Here is an 18,784-nt window from a genome sequence, read left to right on the forward strand (position 1 = left end):
CACTAAATACAATGGGTTTTCCGGTATAAGAAAGGACTCGTAATCCAATACGCAAAAATAAAGAAAATGAAAACAGTATACCACCTCCACTTTCAAATGATCCTACCTACCAGTAACACTTACAGTCTTACACGATTACACCATATTATTTATTTGCACCCAAACTAAGAAACACAATTACACAAGAGTAAAAAAAAGTTAATACAATGACACTAGTAGAGGAAAAATGTTGATACACAACATAAAAAATAGAGTCGAAAAAAAAAAATCAGTTAGAATCAGAAGTAGTCCTATATTGTGGATAAACCAAGAAGTCGTCTACACCCCGAAATCCCTTAGAATCCCCAATGGCCTAAAGAAACAATCGAAACTAAACGAATGACTGGGATTCACAATCACAATGTCATGTACACTGTCCCTAATAAACTTCAAAATAACATGTGGCCCCACCTCAGAAACCAGAGGAATTGCGAGTGTTCGAAAGCAAGTTTTGGAAAAACTCGACATTGAATTAGCCAAAGGCGATGAAAGAGCCGCTCTTTCTCTTGTCAAGCAGTCCCTTACCCAACCTGGTGCCCTCCGTTGCTTCGGCGCTGCTCGCCAGGTTCTTCTTTTTCTCTCTCTAATTCAATTTTATGACTTTTATTATACTATTTCATCATACCCCTTTTCATATGAATTCAATTCAGTATTACCCTTTTGTAAATTATGCTATTTCTTTTATTGGGTATTCTCTAAATTTTGATATTTATATAATTTTTACAGAATTAATTTCGGCTGAAGATGTTGATTATTTCATTCAATTAGAGTTCATTTTTGGTATCATTTTGTAAGTAGAATGGTCTGATTGGTTTATGAGATTAATATGCTAAAAAGTTATGTGACCCTATATTTTATAACTGTAATTGTATATGTGTGTGTTGTGTTACTTGTGTAACATAATTGTACGAAGTATAATTTTAAAAGATTGAATTTTGTCCATTAAAAAAAGAAAGGGGATTGTATTTTCAATCATACTGTATATATCTCTCGGTGTATATATAAAGTTTACACTTGATTTATATAAAGTGCACGTCTTTGAGGTGATTGATGAATTGGATGGAGCTGCTCTATATGATTAACTAAAGATGAAATTGCAAAACATTTGTGTTTCCAATTTGGCCTCGGACTTTGTAGGTTGAATTCCTGATAATAAAATATATAGATTAAGATTAATGATAGATTTTAATGTTCCTTCAACATGGAGTTTGTTAGTTCAGTTTGATTTTGTCTGATGGGGGTCCTGTAATTGAGATATGTATTGGATACTTGCATTAGTTTCAAACTTTTGAGCATGTGAATCTTTGTGCCGAGCTTCAGTAACCCGTGTGGCCTATGTCCGACTCTTGACATGATACATTGGACAAGGGTGGAACAATGAATTTGATCAATGTTATGGACTGCTTTCTGGACATTAGGACTTGTTTGGATCCCTACACATACATGATCATTGTCTCAAAGTTGAGATGTTGTGAATTTGGAATTTAGTATTGTGTTATTAAGTGGAAGTGTGATGTGCAGTGCAGGTGCCTCAGAGACTGTATACTTTGGATGAATTGAAGCTGAATGGAATTGAAGCTGCTTCTCTCTTATCACCCGTGGATACGACTCTTGGTTCAATTGAAAGGAACCTGCAGATTGCTGCTGTTTTAGGTGGTGTTGCTGCTTGGAACGCCTTTGAACTTAACCCCCAACAACTCTTTTATATCTCTTTGGGATTGTTATTCTTCTGGACATTGGACTTGGTAACCAATTTTTTTTTTTGCCAAACTTGAGAATTTTTTTTCTTATATTAATGGAATAATGGTAGAGGCTCATGAAAAGATTGTTCTTGGACTGAGTCACTGTATTAAGTTTTTGTGCTTAGAGAAATGCTTTGAATCATTTAAATGATGTGCTAATCTGTGGCTTCTAACAGATTTCTTTTGGTGGAGGAATTGCCGGCTTGGCTCTTGATACAATTGGTCATACCATCAGTCAAAAGTACCACAACCGGGTTATTCAAGTAAGTACATAGATTATTATCTCGTTTCCTGGAGCTAATATGTATAGTCTTATTGGATACATTATCTTTTAGATGTATATATATGGTAGATGTTTCCTTATAGGATGGCATTTTGCTCCATATATTAAGTGTTTGCTAAACCTGAGCTGACCAGAAGATCAATTTTCAACTGCAGCATGAAGCTGGGCACTTTTTAATTGCCTATTTGCTTGGCATCCTTCCAAAGAGTTATACTCTTTCGAGTTTAGAAGCTTTGAGCAAAGAAGGGTCTCTCAATGTTCAAGCAGGAACAAATTTTGTTGACTTTGAGTTCGTCGAAGAAGTAAGTTATTCTCTATGACCTGTTGAGTTCTCTTTCCTTTAACACTCCCTCTGGAATATCATGTCTTATCTTGTCCAACTTGCTTATGCTTTGGTGTATTTGAACGTCTTTTCCTTGCTTATTTGCGATGAGCTTTGTTTTCTTGAATGTGAAATTCTGAATCAATTTGTGACTGTAATTTGCAGACCAACGCCGGGAAAATGTCATCTACGGTATGATCTCTTCTTGGTGCAAGCTTTTATGAGGCTCCCTTTTCTGGAGAAACCTCATGTTAATTAACAGGAAACTTTTAATGATCATGACAGTATTATGTCTTTGATTAGATGCTGAACAGATTCTCATGTATAGCATTGGCTGGTGTAGCAACAGAGTACTTATTATACGGATATGCAGAAGGAGGTTTAGCTGATATTAACAAGGTTCATCCTACTTATCTATCTGGCCATTACATTGATTTAATCATCATGTCTTAGATTCTAAGGTGTTCCTCGATTGCCCTTAAAAGCCCCTCCCTTTAGTGTAAAAAGTGCCTCGGTTACTAACTATTATGCATCTGTCATTCCTTCACGAACACAGTAAAATTCTGTTAGCCTACATTAAACTGGTCTTGTTAGCCTAAATCAAAGTAACTCATAAACCTTGATTTCATTGTGCTATTGGGTTTCATATCTGTATTTTCCTAATATTTGAATTGTTTTTCCTTATCAAAGTTGGATGGCTTGCTCAAAAGCTTGGGGTTCACACAGAAGAAAGCGGATTCACAGTTGAGGTGGGCAGTCTTGAATACTATCCTTCTCTTACGCCGCCATGAAGAAGCTCGAGCAAAACTTGCTGATGCCATGTCTAAGGGGATGTCTGTTGGCTCTTGCATCAATGTTATTGAGGAAGCTGTTGATGATGGAGACTTGGCACAAAATCTGTGACTTAGTGCATACTTTGTGGCTCTAAGATTTGGCATACACTTGGAAATTGCGGGTTGCATGCAGTTACATTAGCATTCTTCATGCCCAGCAAATTCTTTCCTGTGAATTGTGATGGTATTTTCATTTAAACTTATCATATGATATATTTTCCTCTCTAACATATAAAAAGAAAATTGTTGTCATCAAAAAGCATACATGCTTTCTTCATTTTCTCTTCCCCTCATCATTGATGAATCAATCTTATTTGGTAGTTAGTTCATGTTTCATCACTTACTCTCCTTAATACATGATAGAGCTCTTGCCATGTCTCTAATTTTATATATTCATATTTCCCATTGATTGTTTTGCATCCGAAATTGGATTTTTGTTGTTAAAGCTATTTGGATTCAATGGTGAGATCAAGGGCTCAAGTAATTTCAATGACAATTATAATTGCTGCTACAATTTGCAATGGTGATCGTGGTGCTCTTGAACTCGAGACAGAGGTAATAATCTATAATTTTATAGGTGAGGGAATTGACCTTACTTTACACTGCAAATCCGGGGATGATGATCTTGGAGAAAAAGTGGTTCATTTTGGGGAGTCATGGTATTTTACATTTTCTACGAATATATGGGGAACAACATTGTTCTATTGTAGTTTCAATTGGGCAGATGAGGAAACTAAGTGGTTTAATATATATTTTAACAATAGAGATGTGAGAGTTTGTGGGATGCACTGCCCATGGTATATTTTACCTGCTGGCCCTTGCCTATTTGCACCCGTTGTTTATATATGTTACCCTTGGAATACTCTTAATTTTCCGTCTTCTTTAGGACCCTCATCGATGTAATTACAAGGGAGACCTATTGGCTATTAGGAGTAAGATTAATAAGTGTATTTGATCTATTTAGGTGGTAGTTGGTTCATGTTTCATTAACCTTCTCAAGGTCAGTACTCCTTAATATATATTGACCTATTACAACGTCCATCGTTTATTTAATATGTCTTCATGTTTCCATTGATTTCTTTCTTACCATTTTTTTTTAAAAAAAAATACTTAGATTCAATGAAGACATTAAGGGCTCAAGTATTGACCCTAATTTTAATACTTTTTACTGCATTGACTTGCAATGGTGATGGTAATGCTTTTGATCCCAAGATACATGTAACAATCTTCAACTACATAGGTGAGGGAAAGGACCTTACTTTACACTGCAAATCGAGTGACGATGATCTCGGTGAGCAAGTGATTGGATACAAGGAGGCATGGGAATTTTCTTTTTATGTTAATTTTTGGGGAACAACCTTGTTCTATTGTTGTTTCAAATGGGGAGACGAGGAAGTTAAGTGGTTCGATATATATGTTTTCGCAAGAGATTTTGAAGTGTGTGAGACGGTTTGTACATGGTACATTCTTCCTATTATACCTTGCTTAGCTGCAGGCGATACTTTTAGATGTTACCCTTGGAGTACTTATAGTTCTTTGCTTTCTTTAGGTCCCTCGTCCATATAATTTCAAGATCGTTTCTTGGAAATAATTTTAGGAGTAAGCTATTAATAAATTCCAAGTACTATGAAGTGTAATTGATCAACTTATGGAAAGAAGTGGATTGATGATATTGCCAAAAAGGTGGCCAATGGATTATTTTCAGAATGAGTTATTAAGTATAGTGGAATATGATTTGAATCTTTGTAGTCTATACTAGCTAGTTGATCTTTTAGTCATTACCTACAGAAAAACATTACTACATCATAGACCCTCATGAACATGAAAAAGTACATTTGTATAACGAGCCAGCCCAATTTGATCAATGAGATACCAAAAAATGCAAATTAAGTGTCAGATTCGTAAATACGTTTACTTCATCTGTCAATATAAATAAAATTTGTAAGTGTAGGACCCATAATAATTATTGAAAAATTGTTGATATTATCATGTAATTGCTACTTGATTTACATTCTAAGTTTTTCTAGGTGATAAATTTGTTATGGTGCCCTCGGATTGCCCTCAAGAGTCCCCCTTCCCTAGTGTCACCCTGACCGAGGATGTTATTGATAATGAAAACTTAGCATGGTACAAAATCTGTGACTTATGCTTAATTTGTGGCACTAAACTTAGGCAGAAGCTTGGAAATTGTTGGTTGCATACATTAATATAACGCTAGACAGCCTCCATGGTATTTTCTTTAGAATTAAAACCATCCATATTAAACAAAACTTTAGTTAAGGAAAAAAAACATGCATGCTTTTTAAATTTTTTTTCTTTTCCCCACATTGATTCATTGATGTGATGATTCAATCATTTTTTGGTAGTTGGTTCATGTTTCATAAACCTTAACTTCCCAACATGAGTACTCTCCTTAAAATGAAGTATTGATTCAATCATTTTCCTTCATGTTTCCGTTATATTGATTTCTTTACTTCCACAATCATATTTATTCATTCTACTTTCAAAAAAAAAAAAAAAAAAAAAAAAAAAAAAAAACACTTGGATTCAATGATGAGACCTAGGGCTCAAGTATTCTCTTTATTTGCAACGATTTTTGTTGCATCAACTTGCAACGGTGCTCATGATGAATTTTATTTCAAGACAGTTGTAACAATCTTTAATTATATACGTTTAGGAGGCCAAGGAGTTGACCTTACTATACACTGCAAATCTAGAGATGATGATCTTGGTGAGCAAGTGCTTCATTATCAAGATGCATGGCATTTTGAATTTTATACTAATTTTTGGGGAACAACGTTGTTCTATTGTAGTTTCAAATGGAAAGATGCGGAAGTTAGATGGTTTGATATATATGTAAATGAAAGAGATGCTGAAGTATGTGGGTTGGTTTGTTGGTGGTACATTTTTCCAAATCGACCTTGTGTAGTTACACCTGGTGCTTTAACTTGTTACGCATGGAAAGGTTATGATTCTCCACTTTCTATAGGTCCCTCGTCAATGTAATTTTAACATGACAACTTTTTATGAATAAGATTTACAAAGAAGTAATAAATATATTTCATCACTATACATCTCTCTATGCAAAAGCCATTGTAAAAGATGTGGGTTAATGATAAAAGGACAATCATTACAAATTTTAATGCAATTGTTATTTTTCTCTTCTTGATACATGGTTTATATAGAATGTGCTTAAATTTTTCCTACCCCCATTAGTTATATCAAAGTTATAGTAACTATAGCACTCTATATAAAATGAGAACGAAAAAAAACACTAAAGACCAAATTTTGATCAATTCACTAATACATTTTAAAGCTATCTCAAAGTATGATATAGATAGAAAATATTGTAGAAGTCTTTGGTATGGAGCCGAGGAAAGACTAAAAATCCATTTGGTTGCATAATATATGATCACAAATCCGAAGAGTGAAAAGAGTTTTAGGACTCCTTTTTTTAAGATAAGCTAATGAAACTAGTGACAAAAATGCCATTACTAACTTGATAGAACAGATGACTTTTATTAATGCAGCTACGCAAGGTAAAAGATACTAGTAACGAAAGCAATTAGTATTTGTAACGAGCATAGCACTATGCTATCGCTAAATTATTAGTAACCGGCAGCAGCGTATTGAATGTCCATACACCAACGTATAACCATTTTTCGTCCACAACATACCACTAACACGCCACCAGTCCACCACACAATCAAACTGCCGTCATCACAAGCATCAAGTAAAAGTAGTAAAACCTTTTATTTACAAAATTTACAATAAACATGACAAAACAATACAAAGTATATATATATATCATCATAAATATATTTTGGCGTCAAAACGTAATCTAGTGAACTGAAATTATGGTGTTGTACATTTGTACGTGATGTACCGTATTGTCTTACTGTTCTTCCTTCCAATTTTCCATTTTTTTTTTTTTTTTTGAAAAGCTCCTTCCTATTTTCCGTAAGCAAGGATAAATTAGATGTTTTGATAAACATTGGTAACTTATCAATACAAGAGATGAAATCACTTTTGATATCTAATTTAAGTAAGCATTTTTGAACCTGAACTCGAGTACTTCTTCAAATTTTGAACAACCACATATTACCATAAGATTTATTTAAAAAATATATCACAATATTATATTTAGCACTTGTGGGTGGCATACATTTACGTTATGCAGCCTTCATCCTGTGGAAGTTAAAAGATGTTAAAAATATTTCTCTTTTGTATTTTTCCCATGTATTTTCCCCGGTCATAATATTCGGCTATATTACAATATACAAGTATATAGATAATATGAATATCTAATCCTAATATTTCTAAAAATATGTTAAAACTTCTTACATCTATCACAATAGATCACATTTCACAATAATATCTCATATGATATTAACATAATATCATATCAACCATTCCTATATCAATAAAAGGCAATCATATACGATTATATATTTTCCTCCCAATACATTAAAGATAAAGAAGACATGGTTTTTTCATTCTCTCTCCCCATCATTAATATGAAGAAACAATCATCTTTGGTATTTGGTTCATGCATGTTTCATAAACCTTAGCTTCCAACATGAGCTCTTTAATATATAGACAATAGACCTCACTTTTTTTTTATTTCATTCATCTTTCCATTGATTTTTTTGCTTCATAAATCATATACACTTTAGTAATGGTGAGAGCAAGAGGCCAAGTATTATTCTCCTTAATTACACTTGTTTTAATTGCATCAACTTGCAATGGCGTCCATACGCATGTAACCATCTTTAATTATCTAGGCAAGGGAGTCGAACTTACTTTACACTGCAAATCTGAGGACGATGATCTTGGCGAGCAAGTGCTTAATTATCAAGAAGCATGGCAATTTTCATTTCGTAGTGATTGGTGGGGAAGAACGTTGTACTATTGTAGCTTCAAATGGGCAAACGAGGAAGTTAAGTGGTTCGATATATATGTTGGTGGTAGAGATGCACAAGTATGTGGGTTTGTTTGTTGGTGGTATATCTATTCAAATTGGCCTTGTCTAGTTAGACCCGATTATTTTAAATGTTACCCTTGGAAAAATGATAGTCGTTCTCCACTTTCTTTAGGTCCCTAGCTCGTCGATTTAGTTTCAAGTCCTTTTTAACTCATCGACAACTATTTTAGGAATAAGTGTAATAAAAAATTTAATAATAAATGTATTTGAGTATTTATTGATTTTGATACCAAGACAACTTTAACATATTTTAACATCTTTAATTATCTAAGTGAGTGAATAATTGACATTACTTTACATTGCTAATTTAGTGATGATTGATTTTGGTGAGAAAGTGTTTCATTTTCAAGGTCCATGGTTTATTTTTTCATTTCAAGGTAATTTTGGAGAACATTGTTGTTCTATTGTAATTTCAAATGGGAATACGAGAATATTTTTAATATACGAATTGAAGTATATGTTTATGGACGAGATGCTGGTGAAGTATGTGGGTCGATTGGTTGTACATTTTTTCAACTACACTTTGCCTAGCTAGTTACAAACTTACACCTGATGATTTAACATGTTACGTACTCTTGTAGAGGTTGTAGCTCTCCATTTTCCTATAGGTTCCTGATCGATGTAGCTTTTACTTGACAATTGTTTTAGAAATATCTTTGATAAATAATACGGAGTAAATGTATGTATTTTAATTTGAATTCTGAATTTTTGATCAATTTATCTCTTTTTGCATAAATATGTGGATTAATGACAAAAGCCAAGGTGGACAATGAATTTAAATGCACGCAGCTGTATGTGGATTGCAACGAATGCATAAATAGTGAAATTAATTGTTTATTAAAGAGTAAAGGGTGTAAATTAGGATAAATAGTAGCATAAAAGTAATCCGAGTATGAATGGAGACCATAAAAGGAGAATGATAGAGCATGATATAAAAATGTAACAAGTTTGTTTCTTAAAAAGAGAGCTGAATTTTTGTTTTTATATAAAAAAAAAATGTCAATATGAAGAAAATAGCTTAAGTAACTCAAATTTTTGTAACAATGCCAATTATAAATGTCTAGTCAAATTATGTTACTAATTCTTATTGGTATAGCTTAGTAGCTGATTTCTCCCCTTATTACTAAGCTTAAGTAGGTTGCTCATGTTTCATAAACCTTCAACTTCCCCAACATGCATGAGTACTCTACATCTCTACCTATTATATACACCTCCTTTTTATTTTTAAGTTCCCATTGATTTCTTTGCTTCTAAATTCGCATTTATTTAGAAATTAAAAAAAAAAAATAATACTTCTATTATTTAATGGTCAATTTAAGGGCTCAAGTATTTTCTTTAATCGCCACGATTTTCGTTACATCAACTACTTGCAATGAAAATCCCATTTTTAAAGAACCCAAGACAACAGTAAGTATCTTTAATTACATAGGTCAGGGAATGGACCTAACGGTACACTGCAAATCTAAGGATGATGATCTTGGCGAGCAAGTGATTCATTATCAAGATTCATGGTATTTTTCGTTTCGTAGAAATATATGGGGAACAACGTTGTTCTATTGTAGTTTTTACTGGGAATTATGGGGAACTAGGTGGTTTGATATATATGTTGATGAAAGAGATGCTCACGTATGTGGGTTTGTTTGTTATTGGTACATTTTTACAAGTGAACCTTGCCTACTTGAACCTAATTTCTATGAATGCTTTGATTGGAATGATGATCGATTATCTCTCCTCTCTTTAGGCCCTTCATCCATTTAGTTCTAACTTGGCTATTGTTTTAGGAATAAGCTTAATAAATGATAAATGTATTTGATTTGGGGTTGTTTATTATAAGAGATACATAATTATACATATACATATATATATATATATATATTTTGGATTTTATAATGTAAGCTTGGAGTAATCTTTATTACCTTGAATGAATAATCTAATTAAAATCCAAGTATCCAACTATATACAATAATAATTTGTAATACAAGAGCATACATCATATACATTCATGCTACATTCTGATTGATTTTAAATGTATGTTTAACATTTAAACAAATGGGGTATAACTTATGTTACTACGGAGTACTAATCTAAGTTCTATTGGTAGCGCAACGTTTTTCCCCTCTTATACTAAAGTTTAAATAGATGGTGATTTATTCAAGGAAAAAAAAACAGTAGATGGTGATAAGGTTAGTTGTGAGAAATTAATTTTGGTGTAGAAAGGTTGAGAGGTGGTTGTTATATACATCTGGGTGTACCGTACATCACCTATAAGTATTTATTCACATTTTGATGATTGTTTTCATTTTATCATCAAATGAAGATCAAAAACTAAGGGTTTGTTCACATTTACTGAACTGAACTGATTGGAGCTGAACTGAACTGAACTGAGCTGAAATGAATATTTTATGAGAGAAGGAAATTAGGAGCTGAACTGAACTGAACTGAATTGATTGGAGTTGAACTAAACTGAACTGAACTGATTGGATCGGAGCTGAACTGAAATGAAATTAAGTTGAATTGAATAGGCCCTAACCTTAGGTTAGTTGGGTGTACGGTAGGTACACCCAATTGTATATAACAAATTCTAGAAAAGCTTAATTATATTCATGACATGATAACACAACTAATTACAGTGATACAGGTGTTCAAGCTAATACAATCTCTATGATTCACTAATAAAGATACAACTTAATCAAATAACTTAGTTATGATTATAAAAGATAATATCAAAGATACTTGCATGATATTAATAATAATGTTATGATTATATACCATAAAAATCAATATCCACAGATATAATATCTCTAATAGTTAATTCATATTTCATAAACCTTAATACTTTAACAATACATGGCTCCGTTCTCTTCACCTTATTTTTGCTTAATTGAAATTATTTTTACTAAAACAAAATTATATTTGCTGAACTTAAATTATTTTTACTGAATTTAAATTAATTTTACTGAACTGAAATTATTTTTGCTGAACTGAAATTATTTTTACTGATTTTGTATTATAATTATTCTTTAAGAAAACTAAATTTTACTTAACTAAACTTATTTTTACTAAACTGAAATTAATTTTACTGAACGGAAATTATTTTTACTTAATATTATTTTTTTAAGGTGAAGTGAACAGGGCCTATGTTTGTTTATGAGAATAAAAGGAGAGGGATTATGGGGATGGAATCCTGTGTTTATTTTTAGGGATCGGGATTAGAAAGCTGAGTGGTATATGACAAGGATTAAAACCAACACCCCCCCCCCCCCTCTCTTTAGCCCTAAAATATCCTATACTTAGGAGGGAGGGCTTTTTTTTTTTTTGGAAGGATACTTAGGAGGGTTAGTATAATTAAGAAGGAAAGAAAGGTTAAGAATTTATTATGAAAAAGATATATTTACTCTTAATGAAAAAAAAAAAAAAAAAAGAGATATATATTTAGTAAGGGTTCATTAGTAACTTGGTTATTTATCCTTTTCTTATCCCTGACTTAAGTATAACAATTTTACAGCTAAAAAATAACATTTTATTTTGTCCTTATTATCAAATCCTTAATTGCATATCTTATCCTTCCTTTTTTATCATTCTTTTCTCTATCCCTCATATCAAATGTTCTGTAAACTTCCCCAACATGATTACTTTATACATAGCCCTAGTATTTTTTTTTTTTTATGTCACTATTGATTTCTTTGCATCTAGAATCGTATTTGTTTTAGCCCAAAAAAAAAAAAAAAAAAAAAAAAAAAAAAAAAAAAAAAAAAAAAAAAAAAAAATCTTGGATAAAATGGTCAGTTCAAAAGCTCAAATATTTTTCTTGATTGCAACATTTTTTGTTGCATCAACTTGCAATGGAAATCCAATATTTGAAGGCCCCCCTTCAACAGTAACAATCTTTAATTATATAGGCAATGGAATTGATCTAACTTTACATTGCAAATCTGGTGACAATTATCTTGGTGAGCAAGTAATTCATTATAAAGATGCATGGTATTTTTCATTTCATAGAAATATTTGGGGAACAACGTTGTACTATTGTAGTTTCAAATGGGAAAATGAAGGGGTTAAATGGTTTGATATATATGTTGATGAAAGAGATGCTAGGGTATGTGGGTTTGCTTGTTGGTGGTACATTTATAATAATGAACCTTGCCTACTTAGGGATAAATTTAAGGATTGCTTCTCTTGGAAAAGTGATAAAGCTCTTCTTTCTTTAAGCCCCTCATCGATGTAGTTTTAATATGGCTACTGTATTGGCCTAGGGGCTAAATATCATATTGGGATTTGGGGACCTACATTATTTTTAATGTAAGCATGGAGCTTTCTTATTTTACTTTATTTGAATGAAAGAATAATATACTGCCTTCGTTTATTTTTAGTTAACATATTTGTCAATGCACATATTAAATCGTTACTATCTTAAATTACCAAAAAGCAAAAATTATAAAAATAAATGGAAAGAGAATGAAAGATTGGAATCTTTGAATATGAATCATAAGTCTCTAACTCTTTAAACATAACAAATTATGCTTTAAAAAAAACGAATTGAATAAAATTCTTATGGGTCGGCGGATCCCACCACCCACACAAGTCGGCCCATTACTCAACTCGAAGACTTGTTAATTTTCCCGGGTCGGGTATTCGGCCCATTAATTTTCAAAAAAAAACGACTAAATTAAGTCAGGTCAACAGGTCGGGTTGGTTATCTATTTTAATTGCAACAGCTTGACTTGTATACTATTCACATATCTCACTTAGACTAGCTTTGGGAATTTATAGATTAGGAAAAAAATAGCCGTATGGGATCTTGTTAGACTCATCCCGATTTATACTTTCATGATATCACATTTTTATAAATTTTACACATTGGTAACTAAAGATATTAACGATTGAAATAACAAATTGACAAGCGTGAAAAAGAAAATGTTGCAAGTTTGATTAAAATTTAGAACATATGATTAAAAATGTTAGAACACATTTAAAATTTTGAACATATAAGTTAAAATTTAAAACAAATAATTTAAGATTTGAAACATGTGAAAAATAATTTAACAATATAACTTGTTTTGGTAAAAACGATGTGGAACAAAGAAGATCCTTAGTCTAATGGGTTGAAGACAAGGCTCGGTCCAAGAGTCTTTGGGTCGAGGATATCCATTATCCTACATAGTGAACCACAATAACTGGTCTCGGGGGTTGTCCGAGGAACGCCCCTTTTGATGTCTAACTCAGTCTTTTTTAATATAAAGTAAGAGTATTACACTACAAAATTAAGTCAATATAACAACAACTAATTTTTTTTTTTTAATATAAAGTAAGAGTATTACACTACAAAATTAAGTCAATATAACAACAACTAAAATTTGTTGTTATTCGCAAAAAAATCCATTGCTAACTCTAGTTAGCAACGAGTTGGAAACGAAAATTTGTTGTTGCTAAAAGGCTTGTTGCCATGAGATTTTGGCTACTAGTTGCAAAACAATTTTGTTGCAATATTGCATGCAATTAAATATAGTTTCCATGATGGTTGCTGTTCTTGGTGCATTCGTTGCCAATTTTGACAACAGATTACCATTGATTGTTGCTAAAAGTAGCAACAAATTATTAATGTTGGTTCCTAAAAATAGCAACAAATTATTCATGTTGGTTTCTAAAAATAGCAACAAATTATTCATGTTGGTTCCTAAAAATAGCAACAAATTATTAATATTGGTCGTTATCAACACTACGAGACATAAACCTGATCTTTATTAGCTATTCGGTTCCACCCGATCCGTTTACCAATCTGAAACCTCACTTGAGTCAACTCGCAAGGCTTTACTTTTAAGGCTCCTTGAATCTCCAATCTCAAAAATCACAATTGGTAGGAGTCGAACCTGCGACCTCAAAGTCACATAGTGCAACTCTTACCAACTATACCAAGTATTATTAGAGACAGAATTGAAATCCGTCTCTATTTGATGTTTTTATAGCAACAAATCATAAGAAGAGCATCTCTAATGGCAACAAATATAAAAGGCCTACATATTGATTGACAACAAACTGTAACATAACTAGTTTCCAATGGCAATAAACTAGAATTTGATGCCATTATAGCAACAAATAATAAGAATAGTATCTCCAATGGAAAAATTTCGTTGTCATTAACTAACATTGGTAAATGGCAACAAATAAAAAATATGTTATCATCTAGCAACAATAGTTTAGACGACTTGTTTCAAATGACAACAATTCAAAAATTCATTGCCTTTCTTTGTTTCTAAATCAATACAAATAAAATATTAGTTGTCATAGTTTGTTGCTATATGGCAACAAGACAAAAATATGATGCCATCTAGTAACAACTAGTAAGACAAATTGTTTTAAACAACAACAAATAAAAAACACGTAGCCATTAATTATTAAAAAGTAAAGCATAAAATATCGCTTTTAATTAGGCAATGACAAAAATTATTTTCGTTGATATTTAGCAACGTTTTAAATATTTGTTGCCAAACTTAGTTGCTAAAAAGCTTTTATTTTTGTAGTGTTAAATGCTATATGTGCAAGAATGTAATTTTTTTTTTTAAAGGTAAGAAGAAATAAACATTAGAAAGCCCTCCTCACCAGGAGAATTCCTAATATGATGCTAGAATGTAAATGCTTGAGATTAATATTGGATACCTGAAAATCATGTAATTTGAACTATTATACCAATGGATAGTAAATAATATAATGCCCTTAGGACACATGTCCAATCCTGAGCACGTTGGCTCTTTTGGTGGATTTAGCATGGCCTTTGGAGTGATTTAGGCCATGTTCTTTAGAGCTTCTCTGTTCTGCTCTGCTTTGCTTTGCTTTGCTCTGCTTTACTGAAATCTGCTCTGCTCTATTCTGCTAAAATCTGCTCTACTCTGCAGTATGTGGTAGTCCTGCTCTGCTTTGCTGAAATCTGCTCTGCTCTGCACTGATCTGCTGAAATTTGCTCTGCTCTGCTCTATCCTGCCTGTTCTGCTCTTCCCATAGCTCAAAAGAACAGGGCCTTACTTGCATTGGACATGGACTTAAGCTTGTTGGACTTGGTGGCCTAATTGGGAAATAAGGCTTAAATGGATAGTCATTTTGGCACCCAAACATAACTCATTTAAGGTTTAAAACTTCTTTAAAAAAAATAAATTAATTAAAATACATGAGTATAAATTTAAAACATACGAGTAAATATTTAGAATATGAGAGTGTTCTCACATATGAAAGAGTTTTCGCATATAGGAGGGGTTCGAGAGATAGAGGGGGAAGATTATAGGACAGATGGGGTATTAGGTTGTTAGAAAAAAGGTGGTGAAAAAAATAATACTCGTGATTATGCAAATGTATGTTATACACTTTTAAAATTGGAGGGAATCTGTTGTAAAAAAAATTGAGAGATTAGCATAGGTTACTACTAATCTAATTCCTATTGGTAGTTATTTTTCAGCTTTTATTACTAAGATCAAGTAGATGGTGATTCAGGGCCCGTTCATTTCAGCTTAATTTCAATTCTGTTCAGTTTAGTTCAGTTCAGCTCAACTCATAATTTCCTTCTCTCATAAAATATTCATTTTAGCATAGTTCAGTTCAGTTCAATAAATGTGAACAGGCCCTTATTCAAAAAAATATATATAAGTTGATGTGATAAAGCTAGTTCGTTGTGACAAATAAAATGTTGGAAAACTTTTTTTTTTTTGGTGCTGTTGGAAACTTAATTTTATTCATGACAAGATGACACAACTATTTATAGTGTTACAAGTGTTCTACCTAATATAATCTCTATGATTCACTAAAGATACAAATGAATTATATAGCGTTTTTTTATAATTACAAAAGATAATATCAAAGATACTTGCATGATAATTATGTATAATATGATTATATACCAAAAAAAATCAATATATCAAGAGATAAATATCTCTAATAGGTTGGTTCATGTTTCATAATTCTTAACACTTTTACAATATATTAAAGGAGAGGTATAGTGATTAAGGGGAAGGGATATTAGAAATCCTATGTTTGTTTTTAGGGAATTAGCGTAGAGAGCTGAGAGAGATATGACAAGGATTTAGTAAGGGTTAATTAGTAACTTTTTTTTTTTTTTTTTTTTGACACAATTAGTAACTTTGTTACTTATCCTATTCTGAATCTCTTTTCCCTAACTTATACCAAATATAGTATGATAATTTTACTATAAAAAAATTACATTTTATTTTGTCCTTATCCTATCCAATAATAATTGCATATCTCATTCTACCTTTTTAACCCTTTTTTACCTATCTCTCGTATCAAATGCTCTTAAGCTTTTCCAACATGAGTACTCAATATATAAACCTCACCTTGTTTTCATGTTCCTATTGAATTCTTGCATCTAAAATCATATCTATTCTAGTAAAAAAAAACACAATGGTCAATTCAAAAGCTCAAATGTTCTTCTTAATTGCAACAATTTTTGTTGCATCAACTTGCAATGGAAATCCAATTTTTAAAGAGCCCACATCAACGGTAACCATCTTTAATTATGTAGGCAATGGAATTGATCTAACTTTACATTGCAAATCCGGTGACGATGATCTTGGTGAGCAAGTGATTCATTATCAAGATTCATGGCATTTTTCATTTCATAGAAATATATGGGGAACAACGTTGTACTATTGTAGTTTTAGTTGGGAAAATGTGGGAATTAAGTGGTTTGATATATATGTTGATGAAAGAGATCTTAGGGTATGTGGGTTTGTTTGTTGGTGGTACATTTATAGTAATGAACCTTGCCTACTTAGGGATAAAAATCAGGAATGTTACCCTTGGAATAATGATAAAGCTGTTCTTTCTTTAAGTCCCTCATCCATGTAGTTTTAATATGCCTACTGTTTTTGGCCTAGGGTTAAATGTCATATTTGGGACCTACATTATTTTTAATCTAAGCATGGAGTATTTCTTATTACTTTGAATGAAATAATATTTCTTATATATAATACGGAGTACTAAGTTGTCTTTACATTGTGATAATAGTCATATTAAATTAGGTCGTTCTATGAAGTACTCGTATTACATTAGAAGAATCATTAGACAACTTTCTTTATTAATTAAAATATGATACTTCCTCGGATTATTATAATCATACGTTTCCATGGTAGCCTTTAAGGAGCATATCATAAATAGTGAACAAATATCTAGTAACCACTTCTAATACTAATAATAATAATAATGGGTTACTCAAATTTACTTTGGTGTTTAGAGAGCCACAAGATCAATGGGTGATGAGAATCGATCACAGGATAACCAGGAATTGAGAGGGGAGCTCTAACCACTTAAGTTATCCCTCACTCTCTCTAAACACCTGTTTGTTGTATAATTGTCTTTTCTTTTTTATCAAATTGCCAATGTAACATAATGCAATTATTTAAAAGGAAATTAAAGATATCAAGAGATATGATCTCTCTTGCATTATTGGCATCATCATTGATAATACCATATCTTGTTATCTTTGCAAAGGATATTACTCCCTCTATTTTTTATTTGCATCACTTTTCTTATATGGATGTTTTTTTTTTTTAAATGCATCACTTCTATGTTTGGTAACTTTATATTACATTTTATCATTTCTCTCTCTTACTTTAAACCTCACTCAAATTATTTTATCATTTCTCTCTCTTCTATGATTCTCATTTAAATAATAAAAATATTTATCCGACCTCTCTCATATACTATCTCTTTCATGGTCCCCATCTTACTTTTACTATAATAATTTATTCATCCACTCACAATATTATATTACTCTCTTAAAACTTTGTGCATTCCCAAATGATGCAAATAAAGAAAAAAATGGAGGAAGTATGTTATTTCTTTGATAATATATCTTTACCCACTAATGTCCCCACCCGTACTCTCTCGTACTTTTATCATTTCTCACTCCTCCAATGTCCTCACTATCTCTCACACTACATTACTTTTTAATAAAATAAGAACATTTTGTCAATTACTATCGCATATTAATTAATGTCATTTTAAAAAGGAAAATTTGTTAAAAATAATCCCAAATTTCGCGTATTCGCTTTAAATAATCCCAACTTTGGATTATTATTATTATTATTAAATAATACCAAATTTGTGGTGTATTCGCTCAAAACAGGCCATGTAACCGGTAACCTATTAAACAGGTAATTTTTTTTAAGTTAATTGACACGTGTCATCGTGTTAACGGTTGAAAATATAATTAAAAAAAAATTAAAATAACTAAAATAAAAAATAAAAAATCCAACCCCATATGGCCAAGCCCCCAACCCACGACAACCATCGTCGTCGGGCCTGCCACCGGCCTAGCCCAAGTCCTCAACCTCAGCCTGCTGCGGCCAGACCCCTCCATCACGCGGTCACGTTGGCCCACGCTGGCACCGCCCTAACCGACACCCCTTTCCCTCAAACAACCAATCTGCAACCTTTACCAAATCCTTAAAATATCATCCCCCACCGCTAAAAACCACTAGCTGCCCCTCCACCACCATCGAAACCCTTGCGCTAGGGTTCCGATGGTGGTGGAGGGGCAGCTGGTGGTTTTTATGCGGTGGGGAGGTGATTTAGGGA

At 32.2% G+C, this 18,784-nt stretch overlaps 1 protein-coding gene across 1 annotated transcript; it reads left to right on the top strand.

Annotated features, from left to right (window-relative positions):
• Nucleotides 1-364: 364 nt before the first annotated feature.
• Nucleotides 365-3,600, top strand: LOC145576258 (uncharacterized). Its single transcript, XM_081634042.1, has 7 exons — nt 365-604; nt 1,566-1,784; nt 1,958-2,044; nt 2,220-2,366; nt 2,552-2,578; nt 2,690-2,785; nt 3,077-3,600. The coding sequence occupies exons 1-7, from the start codon at nt 401-403 to the stop codon at nt 3,287-3,289; spliced, it is 993 nt and encodes a 330-aa protein (XP_081490168.1). The 5' UTR covers nt 365-400; the 3' UTR covers nt 3,290-3,600.
• Nucleotides 3,601-18,784: the final 15,184 nt, after the last annotated feature.

Source organism: Chenopodium album, chromosome 13, assembly GCF_948465745.1.
Source record: "Chenopodium album chromosome 13, dcCheAlbu1.1, whole genome shotgun sequence".
NCBI classification, from domain to species: Eukaryota; Viridiplantae; Streptophyta; class Magnoliopsida; order Caryophyllales; family Amaranthaceae; genus Chenopodium; species Chenopodium album.

Coding starts and splice junctions, on each gene's coding strand:
- LOC145576258 (XM_081634042.1), top strand. CDS start 401: ATGTCATGTACACTGTCCCTAATAAACTTCAAAATAACATGTGGCCCC. Junction 2,579..2,689: donor CCGGGAAAATGTCATCTACG/GTATGATCTCTT, acceptor GTCTTTGATTAG/ATGCTGAACAGATTCTCATG. Junction 2,786..3,076: donor GTTTAGCTGATATTAACAAG/GTTCATCCTACT, acceptor TCCTTATCAAAG/TTGGATGGCTTGCTCAAAAG.